Consider the following 20,254-nt stretch of genomic DNA (forward strand, 5'->3'; position numbering starts at 1 on the left):
ATTTACATTAATCAAGCAGACTTTCGAAGACAGTTTAAAATTCTCACATTGAAAAGTAGTTGGTCAGACCCGTAGCTACGTTCACAGGCTTCTTGAAGTTACGTATATCCCACACCTTCAGAGTGTCATCGCCTAGAAAATAGATGGAGACAGGTCGGACAGACTTTAAATGATGATATTTACAGAAAGTTCAGACAGTTATTTACTTTGCCTTTTCTTGATTAGAGTTATTTTCATTTACATTACATAAATATGTTGACTGAAGGACTCTTGCACAGAGTTATGGGCTGTTTGTCTTTGTGTCAGAAACCTCCTGACTGGGTCACATGCCAGGGAGTAACTCAAGAGTTTCCGTCTCTATAGCTCTAGTGAATGTTCTTTGTTTTGTTGGTGGTGGCGCCTGCTTATTTGCAAAGTAAGAGAGAAGCTACTTCTCTGCTTAAAAAACGTCACTTTAAGAGTAAGACTGAGAATTAGACCTTAAGCATCCTCAATTTGTGCAACTGCTGGATGTGGTGTTAGAAGCATACTGTCAACTGAATGCCTTACCTCCACGTGAAGCGAGGGTCACGCCATCGTAGGAAAAGGCGATGCAGGAGGTGTCTGATCCTGGAATGTGTGCTTGCTTACAGTGAAACTTAGTATGGACCTGAGAAGAAAAAGAGAAAACAATGCATTCAAAGTTTATATTTAAAGACAAACTAGCGTTAAAGGTGGGGTAGGTAAGTTTGAGAAACCGGCTCGAGATACACTTTTTGTTATATTCCATGGAATGCTCTTAACATCCGATAGCAATGAATATCTGAAGTGCTTTGACAACAAATCCATAAAAAAACGTCATCTCTGGAAGCCGTGGTACTGTAAAAAGCACGACCAATCATTTTAGCCGGCCCGGCTAAAGTAACTGGATGGCCTACCTGCCTGTCAGCCTTCCATCTGTGCACAGACTTATCTCGTGCCCTCATTGGTCATGTGCGCGTTCGTGTGTGTTGGACGAGGGGCTCTGTAAGGAACTCTGAAGGAAGGGGCAGATTTCTTCCGGCTGTATATTTTCAAATTCTAGCGCACTCGAGCCGGTTTCTCCAAAATGACCTACCCCACCTTTAGAGGGTCAAATCAATGTAAATAAATGTCATTAATCCAGGTCATGTGCTTGGTCTGGCTAGTACCAAGGTCATAATAACACTTTTTTTCTCTAATTATAGTTATCTGTAAGTGACAAAAGTAGATATAATCTAGCAAATACACAAGGGGGTTTATTTCTATGCTGTTCAAATGTATCAATTATCACAGGAATTACAAAGAACAACTAAGATGTTATTGATCAATGATTACAGAACAACATGAATAAATAGTGCAGTCCTGGCTACCACTGCATTTCCCCTACTGCTCATCAGTATCAAAAAGAGCTTGTATAAAGGTCCCGGTGCACTATAGTATCAAACTGCCAATGCTTTGCTTCAGTAGCAGATGTTTCGCTCACTGCAGTAACACAAATACCTTTTTTACTCTCCATGTCTTCAAAGCAACACAAGGTTTCCATTTCCTTTATGAACACCACACTGAATAGCCCAGTAAGTCTTATGAAACACCAGCAGCGTTACACTGTACCCACCGCACTCTTTAGCGAGACTAGAGACCACAGAAATGTACCTTGGCACGTGTAGGCACTAAGTCTGGAAGATTCCGTTTTCTACTTTGCTGCTATCTGAAATAATATGAACTATTGGTACTTCAGGTAGTTTTCCAGTCAATAACGCACATCAGACACCCTGTTACCTGAAGCCATGAGATAGGTAGCATCTCTTTGTTGATTCTCTTTGATTATTAGCCCTCCTATAACAGGACAACATCAATGTGTAAAAACACATAGGAGTCAGCAGCAGTTTGAGGTTGAGAAAACTAAGATTTGATCAACAACGTCTGGGCTTGGAAGTGAATACGTAACCCCTAAACCCCTAGAGCAAAGAACAACTCCAACAATGTTACATATCAAAGTCAGGTTTATAGTTATGGTGAGGACTATTGAACATGTGGAAGTTTTAGAATGTATTCTCTGGCTTGAAAATAGTATGCCAAACCTGAGAAAGCACAAGTTAATCTGATGATAATAATATAAATATAATAAATGTTAGGGTGAATCGGGTTTACACAAGTTACAAACCGGGAGTTTTGAATTTAGAAGGATTATAAAAAAGCAGGAGATGTCCGACGAAAGAGTCCCATTATTATGTATCTAAAACTGAAAGAAGATAAACCTGCTTGTAGTTTGATAATGGATCTCCCAACAAAAATCTCAAACTGATTTCTTTCTTTGTTTAAAGTGATAATAAACTCAATATCTTAGGGTTTGGGACCGTTATCAGCAGATACATTGATAAAGACAATAAGCAAAAATAAGCGTTGAATCCCTAAAGATCATTACATTTTGAAGCCTAGACAAAACGACACAAGCCCCAGCAACTCCCGATGGAAAGAGGTGGTCCACACACTGAGTATCACAGCCCTCTGAGCAACGATTCACCAATCACAGTCAGGAGATTTTGCCCTGGTAACTATTTCCTCGGCATGTTGCTGTATATGAGAATGTCATCTTACACATCTTGGCTGAGATGATCAGCATGCATCACTGAAAACCAAGAAGGCTGAGTGATATTTCAGCTGAGGTCATTGTATAAAGGTGAGAACAAACTGATGACAAAAGCTAAAGGGGGGGGGGGGGGGGGAATCACACCTTTGTAGTTCATGGGGTTTATGAGTTTCAGGAGAAGTGTCGTAAAGACAGTTTGGAAACTATTAGAAATAACATTCAAATAAAAATCCTCCACAATATTCATAATGAATCACAGCCACTGCTGAAATGCTGGAAATTAAAGTCACGTATTCAACATGGCGAGCTATGAGATTCCCTTCCTTACTCTGAGCTAGTGCCTGGTGTACTACTGTAGGGCAGAGAGTGTGTTTGCCAAGGTCTGCCGCTCCAGGCTGGAAATAACCCAGCTCAACACACCACGACCCCCCCCCCCCCCCTCTTTCTCACACATACACACAAAGGAACAGCAAGAATGAAAGCTCTCTTAAAAGTACACGGCCACCCAAAATGTGTGCAATGTACAGATGGGAAGAGAAGATTAACAGTAAACAAAATCAACAATGTTAAAATGTGTATCATGCTTGTATAATTCAAGTGTATTAAATGTTCTATGACTAAGAAAAAAGCTGTAGCAGTGAGATTTTAGATCTTTTTAACTCAAGCAACAACTGACACTGCTACATCCGCGATCAGACTCAGGTAAGTGGTAGAAGATGAATGGATGGGAAGCAACTAGTTATTACATCCATAGTAAATTAATCTACATTTCAATTATTTTATTGTGTTTAAAAAATGAAATAAAAACTCAGCCCATGGTGATGTTTTGTCCCAACAATCTGAGACAAGATATTCTCTGCACACAGATGTAGAGCTAAGAATAGCAGCACATTAAGAATATCTGGGAGGCTGAAACCAGAAAATGTTTGACATTCATGCTTGATGGATGACTTTAATTATCAAACAAATAAACTAGTGGTTTGAACCGCAATGTCTTTCTGCCTGTGTCTTCTCTCTTCCTCATCTACTTCCCACTGCCTTAGCTTTACGTAGATACAGCCAGATTACACAGATCGATGATTAAAAGGGCCGTGATGAAGCAATCGTCTGGGAAGCAGGCTTGCTAATGCTCAAACAAACATAACCTTGGTTTATACAGCTACATCTTCATTCATTTCAAACGGAATGCAAATAAATCAGTGAAAAGAGAATTGCAGCAATACGGGCTTTTCACTCAGAGAGGTGGATAAGTCATTTGAAGTGAGCACAGAGTGTGGAAGACAGATAAGAAAGAGACATTCTGGCACAAAGAGCAGAAGAGAGTGGAGCGTGGGGTGAATGAATGATGCGTCCTTATGATACAAGAAGGAAACGAGGCCATACTTTACTTTCAAAGTAAATGGAGGGAAGTCATTAACTCGGACGAGACAGATAACACTGTTACCTTGAACTGTAGATAACACGGATTCTACTTTTTCAGCCCATGGCCATTTAGCCTCTGTAGCGTCTCAGGGATTCCATCATCATTTTACTCATATATTACCTTTGACTCAAATCCATTCTACTCATTCCTTATCTTAGGTAATCTTCCTATTATTTTATTCGCAGCCTTGGAAATTGACATGGTTGAGAAATAAAAGTCAAAAGGTCGTTGTAGTATGAAAAAGAACAGTTTCTAATCTTATAGCGAGTTGAACAGCTAAGCTATCTCAGTCCTACTACAGAGCGGCTAAAGCATAATAAGTAAGGCTTTAAACCCGCCAAACACAACGCATGGTGACTCACTGAACTGCCTACTTTATTTGAGCAGACTAAAACAAAGACATAGGAGGCCCAGCAACAATCATGCAATCAAAACAACCTCAGTCACCACTGTGTCATGTGCACATGAACAATGGGAACGATTCCAAACACACGAAATATCCATTCATATAACTGTAAGCGCATCTATGCTAGGGCTGTGCATCTTCACTGGTCTCACGATTCGATTACGATTATCCTGTCAACGATTCGATTCAATTCGATATCCCGATGCATCACGATTCATACCAATGCGTTGCATCCTCAATTTTCTATATTACTGCACATGGCTTATTTTTCATCAATGCATACATGCAGTAAATACATATGAACTCTCTTTTTATTATTTAGAAAGTGCCTCAGAAATCAATAACATAAATGTCTTGACATTCATTTATAAACCAAAATAAATTAATTGTATAGGTCTAGCCTCCCTATATCTGTGTGTGAAGTTGTTCCATCCTCAAAAATAATGCTTCTGCTGTCTAGCTGCAGCTCAACGGTCTTCTGTTAAAGAAAGGACACTGAATGTCCTGAATGTGGCATCACACACAGGACTTGAGTCTGAACACAGCAGACAACAGGAGTATTTACAACAGCATAACAACTAAAATACTGCATGTGGGTGCACACTTACATTCTCTGTCTTACTGTTACATAAATCCCATGAATGTATGAGATTAAATTAGCTTCATTATATCTCAGTGATTAAGTGAATAATAAAGTTTCTATCGGGTCACTATCAGCCTGTCACTCATTATTTTCAGGGAGGGGGCGGGGCTTGGAGGAACAGAGGAGACGGTGATCGCGGAAGCTTTTTTCCTCTTGCCTTCACAAACTTTACACACGTATATATCGTCTGAAAATTGCTAGAGGACATTCATACTTTGCAATCCAACACTTAATTAAATCCACCAAAAACCGGACATGATTGTAACGCGATTATTTTTGAAAAACATAAATCCCTGTGTCTCTGTGCCGCAGCGACACGGAGTGATTCAGAGCGGGTCCTTCTGCTGTTGGTTCTGGACTGGTGGTGTTGGGTTGGTGGATAAAGCAGACTGCTCCGTGTTTGGTGTTGCTGTGCCGCTGTCACGTCTGTTCCCTGATCTCTGCGTCACCGACCGATTTGATATTAAGTGACAGAAAAAATAAACGTTATAGTAAAGCCGCGGCCGGAAAATCAGGAAGCAACGTTACTACGCTATAACCGATTATCTTCCGTCACTGCATCGAGACCGAATCGTCCACGTCCGCATCGCAATGCATCGTAGAAACGATTATTTTCAACACCCCTAATCTATGCATGGCAGCACAAATAGGCTGGGTGGGGTCAGTGGACTATGAACAGGAGGGTCTGCTGATGAACTGTTTTCCTGTACGGTATTTATCTCGTCTTATGGGCTGTGGCATGAAGCTCAATGGCATACAATAAAAGCGGAGAGGATAGTCCATGCAGATATGTAATGTGAAAAATAATAATGGTGTTGGAGAGATGCAGGGTGAAAATACAGTTCATCTTAAGTAGATATTACACCATAAATAGACTTCTAAGACAAGCGTATTTTAATAAAACATAACCACAACACATGTTGTTCAACATAGCGACACGTTTCCTCGGGTAAGTAAAGTTATGAGTTCTTGTTCAGCACTCAATAAATCTTTTTTTTTTTGTTCCTCTTTTCATCGGATGTCTTTCTTTCCAAAATGAACCCCATCTGCTGCTAGCCCACACTGTGCTTTAACCCTTTGTATGTTGAAATGTTATGTTATACCGTCTGTCTTCAGTGTCTGATTTGTTTTAGACTGAAAATGACTGTTTTCTGTATATCAGTTTATAGATTTTAAAAATATTCTCTCGTCCTAACAAGAAAAAGGTGGAATGAGAAAAGGCACACCTCGTTCAACTCTGGAGTGTATTATGAAAAGAAAACAAACACAAGGGTGCTAAATGAGTAAAGAAAACAAGGCAGGACATTATCTCCAAGTATCTCAGTTTTAAAACTTGATAAATAACCCAGTATGTAAGAGCAGTGCCTTCAATAGGGAAGCTTGTGGTTATTCTAGCTGCTTATTGCAAACATACACTCCTCTTGCTATTTCTAGATACTTTACTGCTGTTGTGAAAGCATGAGTGCTTATTTACTATCCTGATGTTGGCTGGCATTGGAAGATGCCATGGTGTTTGCTTCCTGTGATAATCTACACAGCCGGTTTGTGAAACCCGATTCTCATACACAGTTTGAAGCCTCTCTAGCGCCTCGTGACTTCCTCTGTGCACTGTGCCCTTCTCCTCTGCCTAAACTGATTTTATATGGCCAGCCAGAGTGTGCAATTTCACACACAGATATGCATGAATAACATTTCATATAAGGTTGTCAATACATGCAGGCATATGCACATGTATCTTTAATAGTTTTTTTATGCATGCTTCGTAGGAGACATTAAGCTGTCTTTGGCACTTTTCTGCTGTAACAATGTACATTCCCCCTCTGTGGGACTAATAAAGGTATTCTGATTCTGATTCTCATTCTGACTTACATGTGCATGCTCACAAACGGAGCCTTTAATCCACATCTACACCCATAGAGCAGCAGGGTTTGATAAATAGCTGATGGACCACAGCGTTGGGTTTCATCCGCAGCAGACTATGCTAACAATCTACCACAGGACCAACTGTTCCAACCACACTGTCTCCGTTTCATTTTATAAATACTGACTTTCACCAACCTTCATACTGTTACAAGTGCATACACCTGAAAGACTGAATGATGCCCGCTGTGCAGTAACATCTCACTCTGACCTCTGTTACTTTCTGAGGATCAAGTGGCCAAACCGCAGTCCTGAGCAGCTGCTCAGGGGCCTCATTTATAAAGGGATATACGCTCAAAAAATGGCGTACGCCAGTTTCTACGCAATGTTTGCGATTTATAAAATACTAACTTGACGGGAAAACGTGCAGTCCTCCACGCAAACTCTAACCCATGCGTACGCACTAAGCACAAACACGGGAGGGACGAGAAACTGCGACACCGTTGGCAGAAGGAAAAATGGAGAGAAATATGTGGAAATAATTCCATAAACAAAATGTTACCTCTCATTTATCATATGAAGAATTCATTTTCAAACATTGATTAAAGCCAATCTTAAAATGATTAAACAAACGCCTGTTTGAGACTCCTCAGTGCACACAAAAACATAACTTGGAGAAATAAATAAATACGGATATGTTATTTAAAACCACCTCGAATATGTTGTGTTAATGTTATGAAATGTTTTCTCATAAATGATGCGGTTTTGCATTTCTATAGGTTGTACGAGCATGGTTTTATATACTACCATGTTTAATCATGTTTTATGCCGTTTGCTAAGACTTGATAAGTCGCTCATAAAACACAGGAGGTATGGAAACTAAGAACACCATATGTGGTAAATTGTACAGCTGATATAACACAACACATTAGTTGTATTTCCTTTAACTGGTGAATATAGAGTTGCTGCGGGGAGGGGGGGGGGGGGGGTTGAGATGCACAGGCTGCAGTGGAGACGCTGCGCACAGCTGATCGACAGCTGGGACACAAACCACCAAATACGAAAACATAATTGAGATCCAGTCGTCATGACTCCACTCCGGAGGGATTCCCCGATCATTTCTTACAGTCTCTCATCAAGGGGGGGTCTCCTGTCCCCGGTACAAACACACTGCCTGAGGAAGGCTATGTGTATTTTTTTTGTCATGAACCTTTTTCGGACCACTTATTTATTTATGTGGGTGACGATCCGACCTCCATGCTGCTACTCTGGTTCAAACGGCATCCACCAAACAATATGATTTATCTCCACCTCCCCAAAATAACCAGAATCTGACACGGTGTGAGATGTCTTTTTTAGCTGTTCTGTCGTCATTTCCTGCGATCTTCTTCTTAAAGTCAGTCAGAATGAATGAATGGGCGTTTCTTTGACTATTATAGGCAAATATGGGCGTTACGTGAAGCCCGCAAAAGCTGCACCGCATTTCGAGTCGATTGTGATTTATAAAAGGGAAACCGGCGTAGGAAGTGCTGTACGCACTTTCCTCGCTGGTACGCAATGTTTGGTGAATCGGAAAATGTCGGAAAATTTCTGAACCTATTTTTTGGATTTCTATACGTAAGCAACCTTCCCACGTGAATCCTACGCACGGCGTTATAAATGAGGCCCCTGATCTTTCATGGAAATCAACAAGTGGTGATGGCGAAGCTGTGTGTGTGTGTTAGCAGATCACAGTAGAGTGTGTGTCCACATAATCTGCCACTGTGTTCCATTGAAGTGACTTGATTGATCTATTTCTCAGCAACACACTGCAAAATGTAGGATCCTGTACATGTTGTTTACGGGTTTGTTTTGTGTGGGTGAGGAATGAGCACTAAACTGAAAGCTGACAAATTCACTTTAATAAAAACCCTTTTTGAAGTTCATTTAATAACTTTTTACCTCACGTGTAAAAAAAGAGTCATGGAAGAGTTACAATGGAAGCTGCAGGATGAGATCCAGCGTAAATGGTTATAATCAAACCGTCTTTATAAACACTTCCATGGAGACATATTCATGATATGAGGCCCCTGTATGCACTCCAGCCTGGACTGTTTTCTAAACATTTTTATTAGACTTGGAGAGAGTCCTTTGTAATTAGTTTTAATCTTCCACAGCCCACACTTTTACGAGCCTCAGAGTTAGTAGTTTACAGTGATGATGTGCAGGATAGCATTACTGTGTTGAGCGTCCTATTAGGCCAGTAACTGTAAATGGTGTGACTGGTGCAGGTGACAATAAGCCGTGTGTGTGATGAGATTAAAAAGCTAGTGTTGAGTGGAGTTTACAAATAACAATATGGGTTGAAGACAAAAATTAGGCTAAATAATTTAACATACTTATTTTAAACGTCAGGACTGATGTGACAAAGCCAGCAAAAGCAGAAAACAAGAGAAAGTTTGCCATCATCTCGTGATACACTCCCCAAAGGAGTAGTCCATCAAACCCACCTTGTCTGGGGTCCCTCTTTGAAGTCTGGAAACATCCAAGTCCACCAGTGACATCATAACATTCCCCAGGTCTCTGTGGTAACGTTTTTGAGCGAAGGCCTGCGCCCCCCCCAACGCACGGACTTTCACAGAGTGCACATTACCTGGCAACCATTTAAACGCAGTCTTGTAATTCTGGCACCGACCCCTCTGGTCAGAGAATGAGCATGCAATCACTCTCTGTGGCAGTCCACTAAAAGAGACCTACTTGACTTCCATCGCAGGATCAATCAGCTTAGTCAGGGTTCAAGAGCATGATGTGTCATCCTCAATAGCTTCTTCTCAGGCTCAGCTCGAGCTCAAAGTCATGTACACGATTGATTTTGATTGATCTGCCTGCATATTCCGGCCGTGAGTAATAGTAGGCGATACAACGGGAGATGGGCCTGCTTCGAGTGGGGGAGGGCGCAGTGATAAAAGCGTAGCGAGGTCAACTCCTTTTTAGGATTGTGGCTGGATTGGAGTCAGCAGCACAGGTTGCAGTTTGGGGCAGAGGGCACCCACCAGTCAGGCTCCAGTGGTCAGGCAACAGACGCGACTATGGTACGCAGGGTAAATATTTAGCTTGGAGAAAGAGGGGTAATAAATGTGGAGAGCTTTAAATTGGTGGGAGGGTGGGATGATGGGTGAGTCTACATTGAAGCACAAAAGCTCCCACAATAGCAATTCTCCATCTGAATACATTTTTTATGGGTCCTCTGATTACGAAGTTGACTGTCGGAGTAATTATCGTGTAGCCTACTTCTCATTCGACTAATCTGGATAAGCCCCTCTCTCCAATCAAGCTGTTCCAACTCACTAACTGCAGCTTAATTGTCACTGTCACTATTCTCAGATGAAACAACAGAATTATTCAACCTTGTCCACACGCGGGGTCGGACAGATGAAATGAGTGGAACAAAACGAATTAGAGTAAAAGTGTGCCGAATTGTTTGGGGGGCAGAAAAACAACCTATTATTCACAGTTCATAAAAAAGTACCACACGTCCTAAAACTCGGAAGTAAGTTAGCATTTTACCACTTTCGGTTCCTTCGCCAAAAAGCAATGTAATCTCTCCATAGGGTTTTGGAAAATAGCTGGAAATAAGGTCTGTGGTCGACACAAATTGAAGAGACAGATCACGTTTTGTTCTACGACATTAAATACATCAGCAGTGACCCCACTGGTGATTTTTGAAGAGTTTACGTGTCTGAAAAACGATGGTTGTTACCAAGTGGCTGAATAGGACTACAGAAGTTGTCGAGGCCGTTTTACGCCATTATACCGAACACGTAAAACACTCCCTCAAAGTCTGTTTTTCCCCGTGTTCTGCAAACTGTTAAAACAAAAGCTTCAACTTGTACAATTTTGAATCTGTATTTTTGAATATGGATCTTAAGTCGGCGTGACGTTGAAGCATTTATAAAGGGATATACGCAGATATACGCCCTGCTGTAGTTCGTTTATAGCACAACGTTAGCATTTTGCTTCTGGCGACTAGATTTATGATTCGAAAATGATAGAAGCAGGGTAGACGTGTGGATATTATCCGGCTGAACAAAACGTGATCCGTCTCTTAAATGTGTGTCAACCACAGACCTTATTTCGAGCTATTTTCCAAAATCCTATGGAGAAATTGCGTTGCTTTTTGTCGAAGGAACCGGAAGGAGTTTAGGACGTGTCACTGTGGCACTCTATTGTTCCAAATGTGTTTTGACCTGATGCTGGCTGTTTTAGAAAGTACTAAAAAAACATTTCCAGGAAGTCCTCTATCAATTTTTATTTTTGTTTTTTTAAGGCTCTCAGCTGAGAATCTACTAAGGATTTCTCACATCGTATTTAATCTTGTGAAACTATTTTGCAAAAAGGTTAGAAATAATACGAGACATTACCTAACTGGAATGACGCCTGCAATATGTCATCTTTAAAAATAATGATATAAGACTACTTCATATCCCCAATGTAAAGCCCCCTCTTCAACAGGAAGCACCTCTCACGATTCTTCACATCTGTCTAGTGGGGATGAATTTTGCGAGTGAGCTGTAAGCTGCGAAACATGTTCCTTTAATGCCCATACACTAACCAGAGATGTGTCACTGTGACAGCCATCAAGAGGAGAGGCTCATGGGTAATAAGCAGAAATGAGTTAAGGTGAAACAACAAAGGAGAGAGCCGGAATCTCTCCTCGGTGAAAGATGGAGGACATGCATTCTGCAGCCCAAAATGGAAGTCTTTTTAATCCACAGATTTGGAGTGAAAACAACCAAGTAAAAGAAAGCAATGCTTCTTGGGAGCCAATATAAACTATTACCTCAACATTGTGAATGCTGGAAACGGTAATGAACACTTAATTAGTCTAATTTACTAAAGAGGAAAACATACAGAGGGAAATTGTGTTTGGCCCTCCCTGTAACTTTCCTCGACTCAACCATCATACGTCAGTTACATAATCAGCTATTCTGAGCCCCGCTGGGGGTATGACTCTAGGGAAAGCAATGACAGGCTGATGGTCAGTCCTAGTGCAGTGAAATTAAACAAACAACTTCTAGATCACTATGATTATCCCTGGAGTTTTATCGTCAGATCCAAAGTCTTTATCAAATTCTCCCAATACTTTGGTTTATGGCCAAATAGCTGCACAACTCTCTTCAGCCTGAGCTTTACTTGTGCTTATTAGCGAATGTTGGCATGCTAACACACACAAATAATGTTTTAAAACGCATCAATATCACAGCTGCAAAACATCATGCTAGCATTGTAGATGCTAGCATTGATTTAGCTCCGCAGAGTTTCTAACATGGCTGTAGGCTCTTTCTCCAGAGTTTAGATGGAATAAGAGCAACTTTTATCTTTTCAATGTGATAATGGGGTCAAAACAGGTCAAACAGGCTATTTAATAATGTTCTCAACTACTCCCGGTTTGGACAAAATGCATTTTAAAGTCAGGCATTTTCAATTCTGGTCAGTGTTCCTGACTTGTTGAACTCTGACCCCTCTGTGGCCTGTGACCGGCTGACCCATGTCTCATGACTCTGTACCCGAGGCCATAACAAATCAGACATCCTATGTTTACAACCAACTGCACATTGTTTGTGTTTGAAGACTCACGCTGAGGTTTCTGTCCCAGATCTGGATGGTGCCATCCTGGCAGCCGGCTGCGATGAGCTTCCCGTCGCGGCTGTAGGTGCAGCTCGTCGGGATGACCTTCTTCCCCTGGAAGGTTCGCGGCTTGAACACGGACTTGTGCTTCTTCTCCGAGCTCACGTCCCATGTGCGCACAGTGCTGCGGACAGACAGGGAATTTATACTCATCAAACTCAATCCCTCATAAAATATCTATCCATCAAAACATATTATGTGATCAACACCATTCACAGCTGCAATAGATCTGGATCATATCGAGATACAGTGTCTTACAGTCATTCTCATGAACATAAGGTTAGGCAGCTCAGTGTTTCAGAGTGAGGGAAGAGTGAACAGAAGACCAGTAGATCAGCCTGAAAGGCATGTCTGAAGCTTTCAGGAAATATTACACAACTCAGACCATTAAAAAGGATGAATTAAATGCTAAATCTTTAGAATGTACATTTTGTTTTAAAAAAAACAAATAACTGTCATAAAAGCATATGTGATTTATCCATTAAACTACGGAGCCCCCTAGGGGACATGGAGATGAAAAAAAAATGTATTTGAAAAAAAAAATAATAATAATGTTTTGCGAGACCTCGCAATACTTTTCATTTAGCTCAATGTACTTCCTGGTCAGTTCGGTTGCTACGGCAACACAGAAACCACAACAATGGAGCGGTTCATCGATTTTACTTTGAGCTTGGCCTTAAATATAAAGATATAACATCAGTGCTTGGCAATAGGCACGGGTTTCACACATAGACTGTATATATAAAGGGTTTCACATAAGTGAAGACACCTCAAGAGAACACTCAGAGCGAGGGGACATGCACGTCCCTCTGAGCTGAGTTATTGACAGATTCGAATTTCGCGGATCAATAACTCATGAACATAACGTTGTAAAATACAAACAATCATAGCAAGGTAGACAACGAGCTACAGAGTCGTTTCTATCAGAACAGTTCGATACGCGCCGTCATCCGAGCTAAACATCAAGAATTGGTCACAATCTGCAGCTTGAGGAGGGAGAGGAGTACTTAGGGACCGTCTACAAACTGCAACGGGGTTTTGCGAGATCTCGCAAAACTTTTTTTTTATTTTTTTTTTAAATAATTTGTTTCTTCTTCTCCATGTCCCCTAGGGGGCTCCGTATTAAACCACCAACTAATTTACCTGTAAAAAAAAAACAAAAACACAATGCTAAATTAAGATATATAAATTACTGTGAAATGATAGCCTAAAACGCCCGCCCAAATTTTATTTTGTTTGCCTTTTTGATACCCTATAATCTAAAAAAGATAGTCAAATAAGTTGTATTTCAGCATTCTTTGTATTTCAAAGAAGAGTGGACGATGATCGGAGAAAACCAAATTGTTTATATTAAAACAAGGTGGAAAGTTTCACCTTTGACCCTGTTGGCATTGCAAGGACGGCTGCTCACAACTTCCCTTCACATAATCTCAAATGTAACAATATACTAGCTTTATTTATTTCCAGGGCTTTGTGAAAGGTTTATTAGGGATGCTGAGTGATACAAAAACAACTATGAAAAGAAGAGAGATAAATAAACTGTTAAATAAGAAGAGGACAAACTGAAGTACCGAGCTACGTGACTTCAAGAGCCTGAAACCTCCTCATGTATTTATTGAACTACCTGACTACACACAAACATGTTTAGCCAACCTCTCTCACACACACACCAGACAGAGCGTGTCCAAATGTGTCTGTGACCCTCTGCTTGCTTTAGTGAGCATCCTGACCTCTGGGTCACGGGGTCAGCAGAGGAGTATAAACACACAGGCAGGGCTGCTGCTCACAGCCAGGCAGAGATTCCTCCATGACCGGCTACAAACTCACAGACACACACACTCAACTGTGTTTGGATAAGTCTAACAATGTGATACAAATGCCAGCCGAAGACATATGGTTTGAGTGAGAACTGGCAAGGGTCAAATAAAACTCTGTTTGATGCATAGTTGTGTTTAAATCCACATAAACCAAAGCGGTTTAAAAATTAAAAAAATCACTTGCTGGAAAAAATGCAAAAGCCACGTATATGAGAAGTGTGAAAGCTGCTGCAATTTACAGTACGTTTTCAAATGTGTGTGTGTTGAGAGTGATTGAGAAAGAGTGATAGCCATGGACTGGATGACAGATCGCTCCACCTGCTGCCTCACACAGACATCTCCATTTTGTTTACAGAGAAGGTAGGCGTCTGTCAAGCCAATAAAGACAACATAACCTTTTGCGCAGCACACAAAACCTGGAATGCTATTTATCGTAAGAGCTCTTTCCAAAACATGGCACTGCTGGCAGTCAGAGAGAAGAAGAGAGAAGCTGGAGCCCACCAGTGTTGAGCCAACCCCGAGCACAGGGTGAAGACTACCCCCGCCCCCCCATAACCTGTCAGGGGCCAGATACAGAGCAGGGAAACTGTCGCCGCTCATGTGGCACTCTAGAATTGTTCATTAAAGTGCATAATCGTCATCGCCCCCCTTTCAAAAAGTACACAATAACTGCAGCTACAACTAATTGAAGTTGATTCTTTTACTCCAGAGGGCAACATCTGGTGCAGACTCAAAGCATTTTTCTCTCAGAGGAGGTGGTTGTTTGGGGAAAGTAACGGCAACAAAAAAAAGGAAATGTCAAAATATTCCCATGCAGCATGAAGACTCTGTTTTCTCTTCAATCAGCAGTCCCTTTTTCCCCGCACAAACGCTTCAGAGACAGAGGGGTGAATGTAATGAAATGAGAGCCATACATCCTCAGTCATGCGTGTGCACTTTACGAGGCAGCAGTCATTCACACATCAACTGAGGAGTGACAACTCCACAGGCCCCAGATTGTATCTGTCCATCAGGTTATAGGCTGCTGGGATGATCCCTTTCCTAGATGATTAGATAAGAAGGAGAGAGGAATAAGAGAGACGTGGGTCTTGTATAAGGTTGTTTATTAGTCAAACTCCGGTGTTGAGGATAGGCTGGGATGCCCAATGGTCGCTTGACTGACTAACTAGGGCTCTGTTATGAGAAATGTGGATTAGGAGGTACAGTAAGATCTTTGCATCACAGCTGAAGAAGATAAAGTGGGCAAATAACAGAAGGATTTGGGAGGAGGCATACACATAGTGGTACTCAAGCAAGCACAAATAAGAGTGGTCTAGGGACAGATGCTCTGTGGGTACAGTAAGATAAATAAAGTCACAATATGAAAAGATCAAAAGAAATCTACCTGAAAAAGTCCTTAGCAGGGAGGGCGAGACCACACACTGCAGGAACACAATGCTTGACTCAAGCTTAAAGAAGTCAGTATGACAGCTCTTCAGATGTAATCAAGCAATCTGGTTGATAATGTCTCCCCCGCATATTCAATAAGAAAACAAACAAACACCCTGTTCACAAACTAAAAGTTAGTGTCAGTGAAATATCCAGCCATGACTGTAAAATGAACCAGAAGTAGAAATGCACTCTTTAAAAAGGTATGGTATGTGCGGTTATGGGCATGATATGGAACACTTGCAGTGTAAGGTGGGGAACAGTAGGAGATGAGCTGGACTGTGGATGAACCTGATGTGTTTAACCGTGTGAATCACACACACGTCTGTCCTCACTTCTCATCCCTGTTCTGTCACGCAGATAACACTTAATAACCCCGCTGTAGAGCTCTTGCCCCTTAAAAATAATTTGAAACTGAGGTATCACTAAGCATTTGGCTGAAAAACTGGAACAAAGAGTACTTACTTAATGGACCAGTATGCAGGCAATAAACAGTAAGGGCAAACAGGAATAAAAAACATTGAGCGAATGAAATGCCGACTTTAAAAATGTCTATTCTTGCATTATGGATTACCAGGAAATTCTAAGCAGTAGATCATGAATCTGGTTTGTTAAACTATATTTATGATCATTTCCTTAAGTGTCGTATAGGGCTGCTCGATTATGGCAAAAATCATAATCTCGATTATTTGGGTCAATAATTGATACCACGATTATTAAAAACGATTATCCATTTACTTTGAAAACATCAATTTATTGGAGAAACAAAATGTGAACAGTATGTTTTTAACAGTTGGTTACCCTGAACTTTAAGTATACTTCAACTGAAAAACCAATAAATTAAAAAAATAAAAATGTGAAAAAAAAAAATAATAAAAGAATAATCGTTTTATTTCGATTACGTTGTTTTCGTAATTGTTGCAAGCCATAATCGTAACTGCAATTCAAATACGATTAATTGAGCAGCCCTAGTGTCATATCATGATAAAGAAAAATATTGTGTGCCTCGGCAGTAGAAACATGTTTGCCATGGTGTCCTCTGTGCCTCCTTGCACACAGCTACACATCCAGCTGCAGCCCTGAGAGGCAGCCAGCAGGAAGGGAATCCCTGGCATTCAAACCTCCTGGAAACATTCCTCAAATTGTGTGTTTTTGTGCGTGCAAATGCGCATGTGAGCCTCAAAAACTGAAATTAGAGAGTCGCCGCTTGTCCTCGTGTCCACCGTGGCTGAAATTCCAGTCGTTTAAAGAGCAGAACATCAATTTTGTATTGTTTTCCCGGCTCACTGGAAAACCCAACAATCAGCAGTGTCATGGCCAATAAGCCACAAAATCTAATCTTTCATTCGTTATAGCTTACTAACAATTCTACAGTTTGCAGTACGGTTTGTTATCTTTGAGCATAACTTATTCAAGATGTTTTCAAGGCACTACTGTTTAAAAAAAGGCTGCAGCTCTCAAAAACAAAAACACAAAAGTCCAAGCCACATTTCCAGTTGAATTGAAGTTCAGTCCTGCCAAAGAAACACTTCCACCAGGAGTCGACCCAGCCTTCGCTTTCTGAGGAATAAATGTGCGGTTTTCAAACAGGTGTTCAGGCTTTCAGCAAAGACTTGGTTAAAGTGGCTCAATGCTTGATACACATTTTCCCTCTTGGATGAAATGTCGGAAAACATTTTGGCGTTTAACAATCACACATCTTTCAAACAGAATGATGAAGAATGTGAAATGTTGACAACCTCACACCAGTCCAAGGACTAATCTTCCACTGACGGACTTGACACAGTCCTGCTGAAGCCCCCATTCAACCCTCGGTGTGAAAGGACAATCACTGCCGCCCTGCTGCTGCTGCATTATGCTTCATCAGTACTTCCCTCTCATCCACTTCCTCTGGGGGGGAAAAAGAGTTTCTGTTCATGAAATCATTCAAAAAGAGCTGGGCGGCAGTTCTTATGAATGAGATTCCATACAACGAGAGGTACCTTTAATTAAGGAGCTGGGCGGTCCACTGATCAGGCTTAATAAGCTATTCAGATGAACACAACAAAGACTCTCTAACTAGGCTGACACGGGAAGAAAGACAGAAAACGTAGGTGTGGGTCTGATGTTCAAACAGAAACAGTGAGCAGCAGACACCCACTGCTACTATTGGCCCACTGCCTCTCTCAGGAGGGCCCCTGACCACAGAATGGCCTCTGCATGGTTCTTCAGGGGGGGCCGATGGAGCTACAGAAGGATGAGCAAGAGGCCACAACTGCCAGTGATAAGCGGACACTCATGTCAATCAAGCAAACACACTTTCAAACATAATAGTTGTAAGCAATTAGTAAATGTATCCATTACTAAATCGACAGAAAACACATTGTTCTTTTGCAGCCTCTCAAGATGACGACTGTTCTGCTTTTCTCTGATCAATAGCATGTCAAACTAAATATCATAGGGATTTGGTCTGGCTAAACAGACATTTAAAGATATCAAATTAGAATGAATATGTGTTACTGTTTTCCAAACTTTGAGTAGATAAATCAATTAATGCAGCTAAATAGTCTATTTATCAGAAAGTAAAATAGTCATTTGTTGCAGCACTAAAACATAAAATCATTATTTCATGTTTTGTTAAAATTCCAACCAATTTAATTAGCAAAAAAACAATAGACTGTGACTCTAAGCCTGCAGTAGCAGTCTTCACAAATCCAGTCCTGAGGCAGGCTCCAAAAAGCATTAGATACAGTGGGGCAAAAAAGTATTTAGTCAGCCACCAATTGTGCAAGTTCTCCCACTTAAAAAGATGAGAGGCCTGTAATTTTCATCCTAGGTACACTTCAACTATGAGAGACAGAATGGGGGGAAAGAATCCAGGAAATCACATTGTAGGATTTTTAATGAATGAATTGGTAAATGCCTCAGTAAAATAAGTATTTGGTCACCTACAAACAAACAAGATGTCTGCCTCTCACAAACCTGTAACTTCTTCTTTAAGAGCCTCCTCTGTCCTCCACTTGTTAACTGTATTAATGGCACCTGTTTGAACTCGTTATCAGTATAAAAGACACCTGTCCACAACCTCAAACAGTCACACTCCAAACTCCACTATGGCCAAGACCAAAGAGCTGTCAAAGGACACCAGAAACTAAATTGTAGACCTGCACCAGGCTGGGAAGACTGAATCTGCAATAGGTAAGCAGCTTGGTGTGAAGAAATCAACTGTGGGAGCAATTATTAGAAAATGGAAGACATACAAGACCACTGATAATCTCCCTCGATCTGGGGCTCCACGCAAGATCTCACCCCGTGGGGTCAAAATGATCACAAGAACGGTGAGCAAAAATCCCAGAACCACACGGGGGGACCTAGTCAATGACCTGCAGAGAGCTGGGGCCAAAGTAACAAAGGCTACCATCAGTAACACACTACGCCGCCAGGGACTCAAATCCTGCAGTGCCAGACGTGTCCCCCTGCTTAAGCCAGTACATGTCCAGGCCCGTCTGAAGTTTGCTAGAGAGCATTTAGATGATCCAGAAGAGGATTGGGAGAATGTCATATGGTCAGATGAAACCAAAATATAACTTTTTGGTAAAAACTCAACTAGACGTGTTTGGAGGAGAAAGAATGCTGAGTTGCATCCAAAGAACACCATACCTACTGTGAAACATGGGGGTGGAAACATCATGCTTTGGGGCTGTTTTTCTGCAAAGGGACCAGGACCACTGATCCGTGTAAAGGAAAGAATGAATGGGGCCATGTATCGTGAGATTTTGAGTGACAACCTCCTTCCATCAGCAAGGGCATTGAAGATGAAACGTGGCTGGGTCTTTCAGCATGACAATGATTCCAAACACACCGCCCGGGCAACGAAGGAGTGGCTTCGTAAGAAGCATTTCAAGGTCCTGGAGTGGCCTAGCCAGTCTCCAGATCTCAACCCCATGGAAAATCTTTGGAGGGAGTTGAAAGTCCGTGTTGCCCAGCGACAGCCCCAAAACATCACTGCTCAAGAGGAGATCTGCATGGAGGAATGGGCCAAAATACCAGCAACAGTGTGTGAAAACCTTGTGAAGACTTACAGAAAACGTTTGACCTCTGTCATTGCCAACAAAGGGTATATAACAAAGTATTGAGATGAACTTTTGTTATTGACCAAATACTTATTTTCCACCATCATTTGCAAATAAATTCTTTAAAAATCAGACAATGTGATTTTCTGGATTTTTTTTTTCTCATTCTGTCTCTCATAGTTGAAGTGTACCTAGGATGAAAATTACAGGCCTCTCTCATCTTTTTAAGTGGGAGAACTTGCACAATTGGTGGCTGACTTAATACTTTTTTGCCCCACTGTATGTGCCGAGTAAAATCCAGAACCACATCAGCAAATGCCTGGGGGCCTTTTGTCTAGCTTACTGGAGCTTCATGTGCAGCCACATGA

General features: G+C 41.3%; 1 protein-coding gene across 1 annotated transcript in view; it reads right to left on the reverse strand.

The window, feature by feature from the left end:
• The window catches only part of LOC117541388 (WD repeat-containing protein 70), a 43,265-nt gene that overhangs the window by 14,900 nt on the left and 8,111 nt on the right, over window positions 1–20,254 (reverse strand). Inside the window, exons 10-12 of the mRNA XM_034208532.1 lie at window positions 12,539–12,713; window positions 550–649; window positions 48–132 (exon numbers count right to left, since the gene is read on the reverse strand). Coding sequence (XP_034064423.1) covers window positions 48–132; window positions 550–649; window positions 12,539–12,713 — 360 coding nt within the window. The remainder of the gene's footprint in view (window positions 1–47; window positions 133–549; window positions 650–12,538; window positions 12,714–20,254) is intronic.

The sequence above is a fragment of the Gymnodraco acuticeps genome, unplaced genomic scaffold (genome assembly GCF_902827175.1).
Source record: "Gymnodraco acuticeps unplaced genomic scaffold, fGymAcu1.1, whole genome shotgun sequence".
NCBI classification, from domain to species: domain Eukaryota; kingdom Metazoa; phylum Chordata; class Actinopteri; order Perciformes; family Bathydraconidae; genus Gymnodraco; species Gymnodraco acuticeps.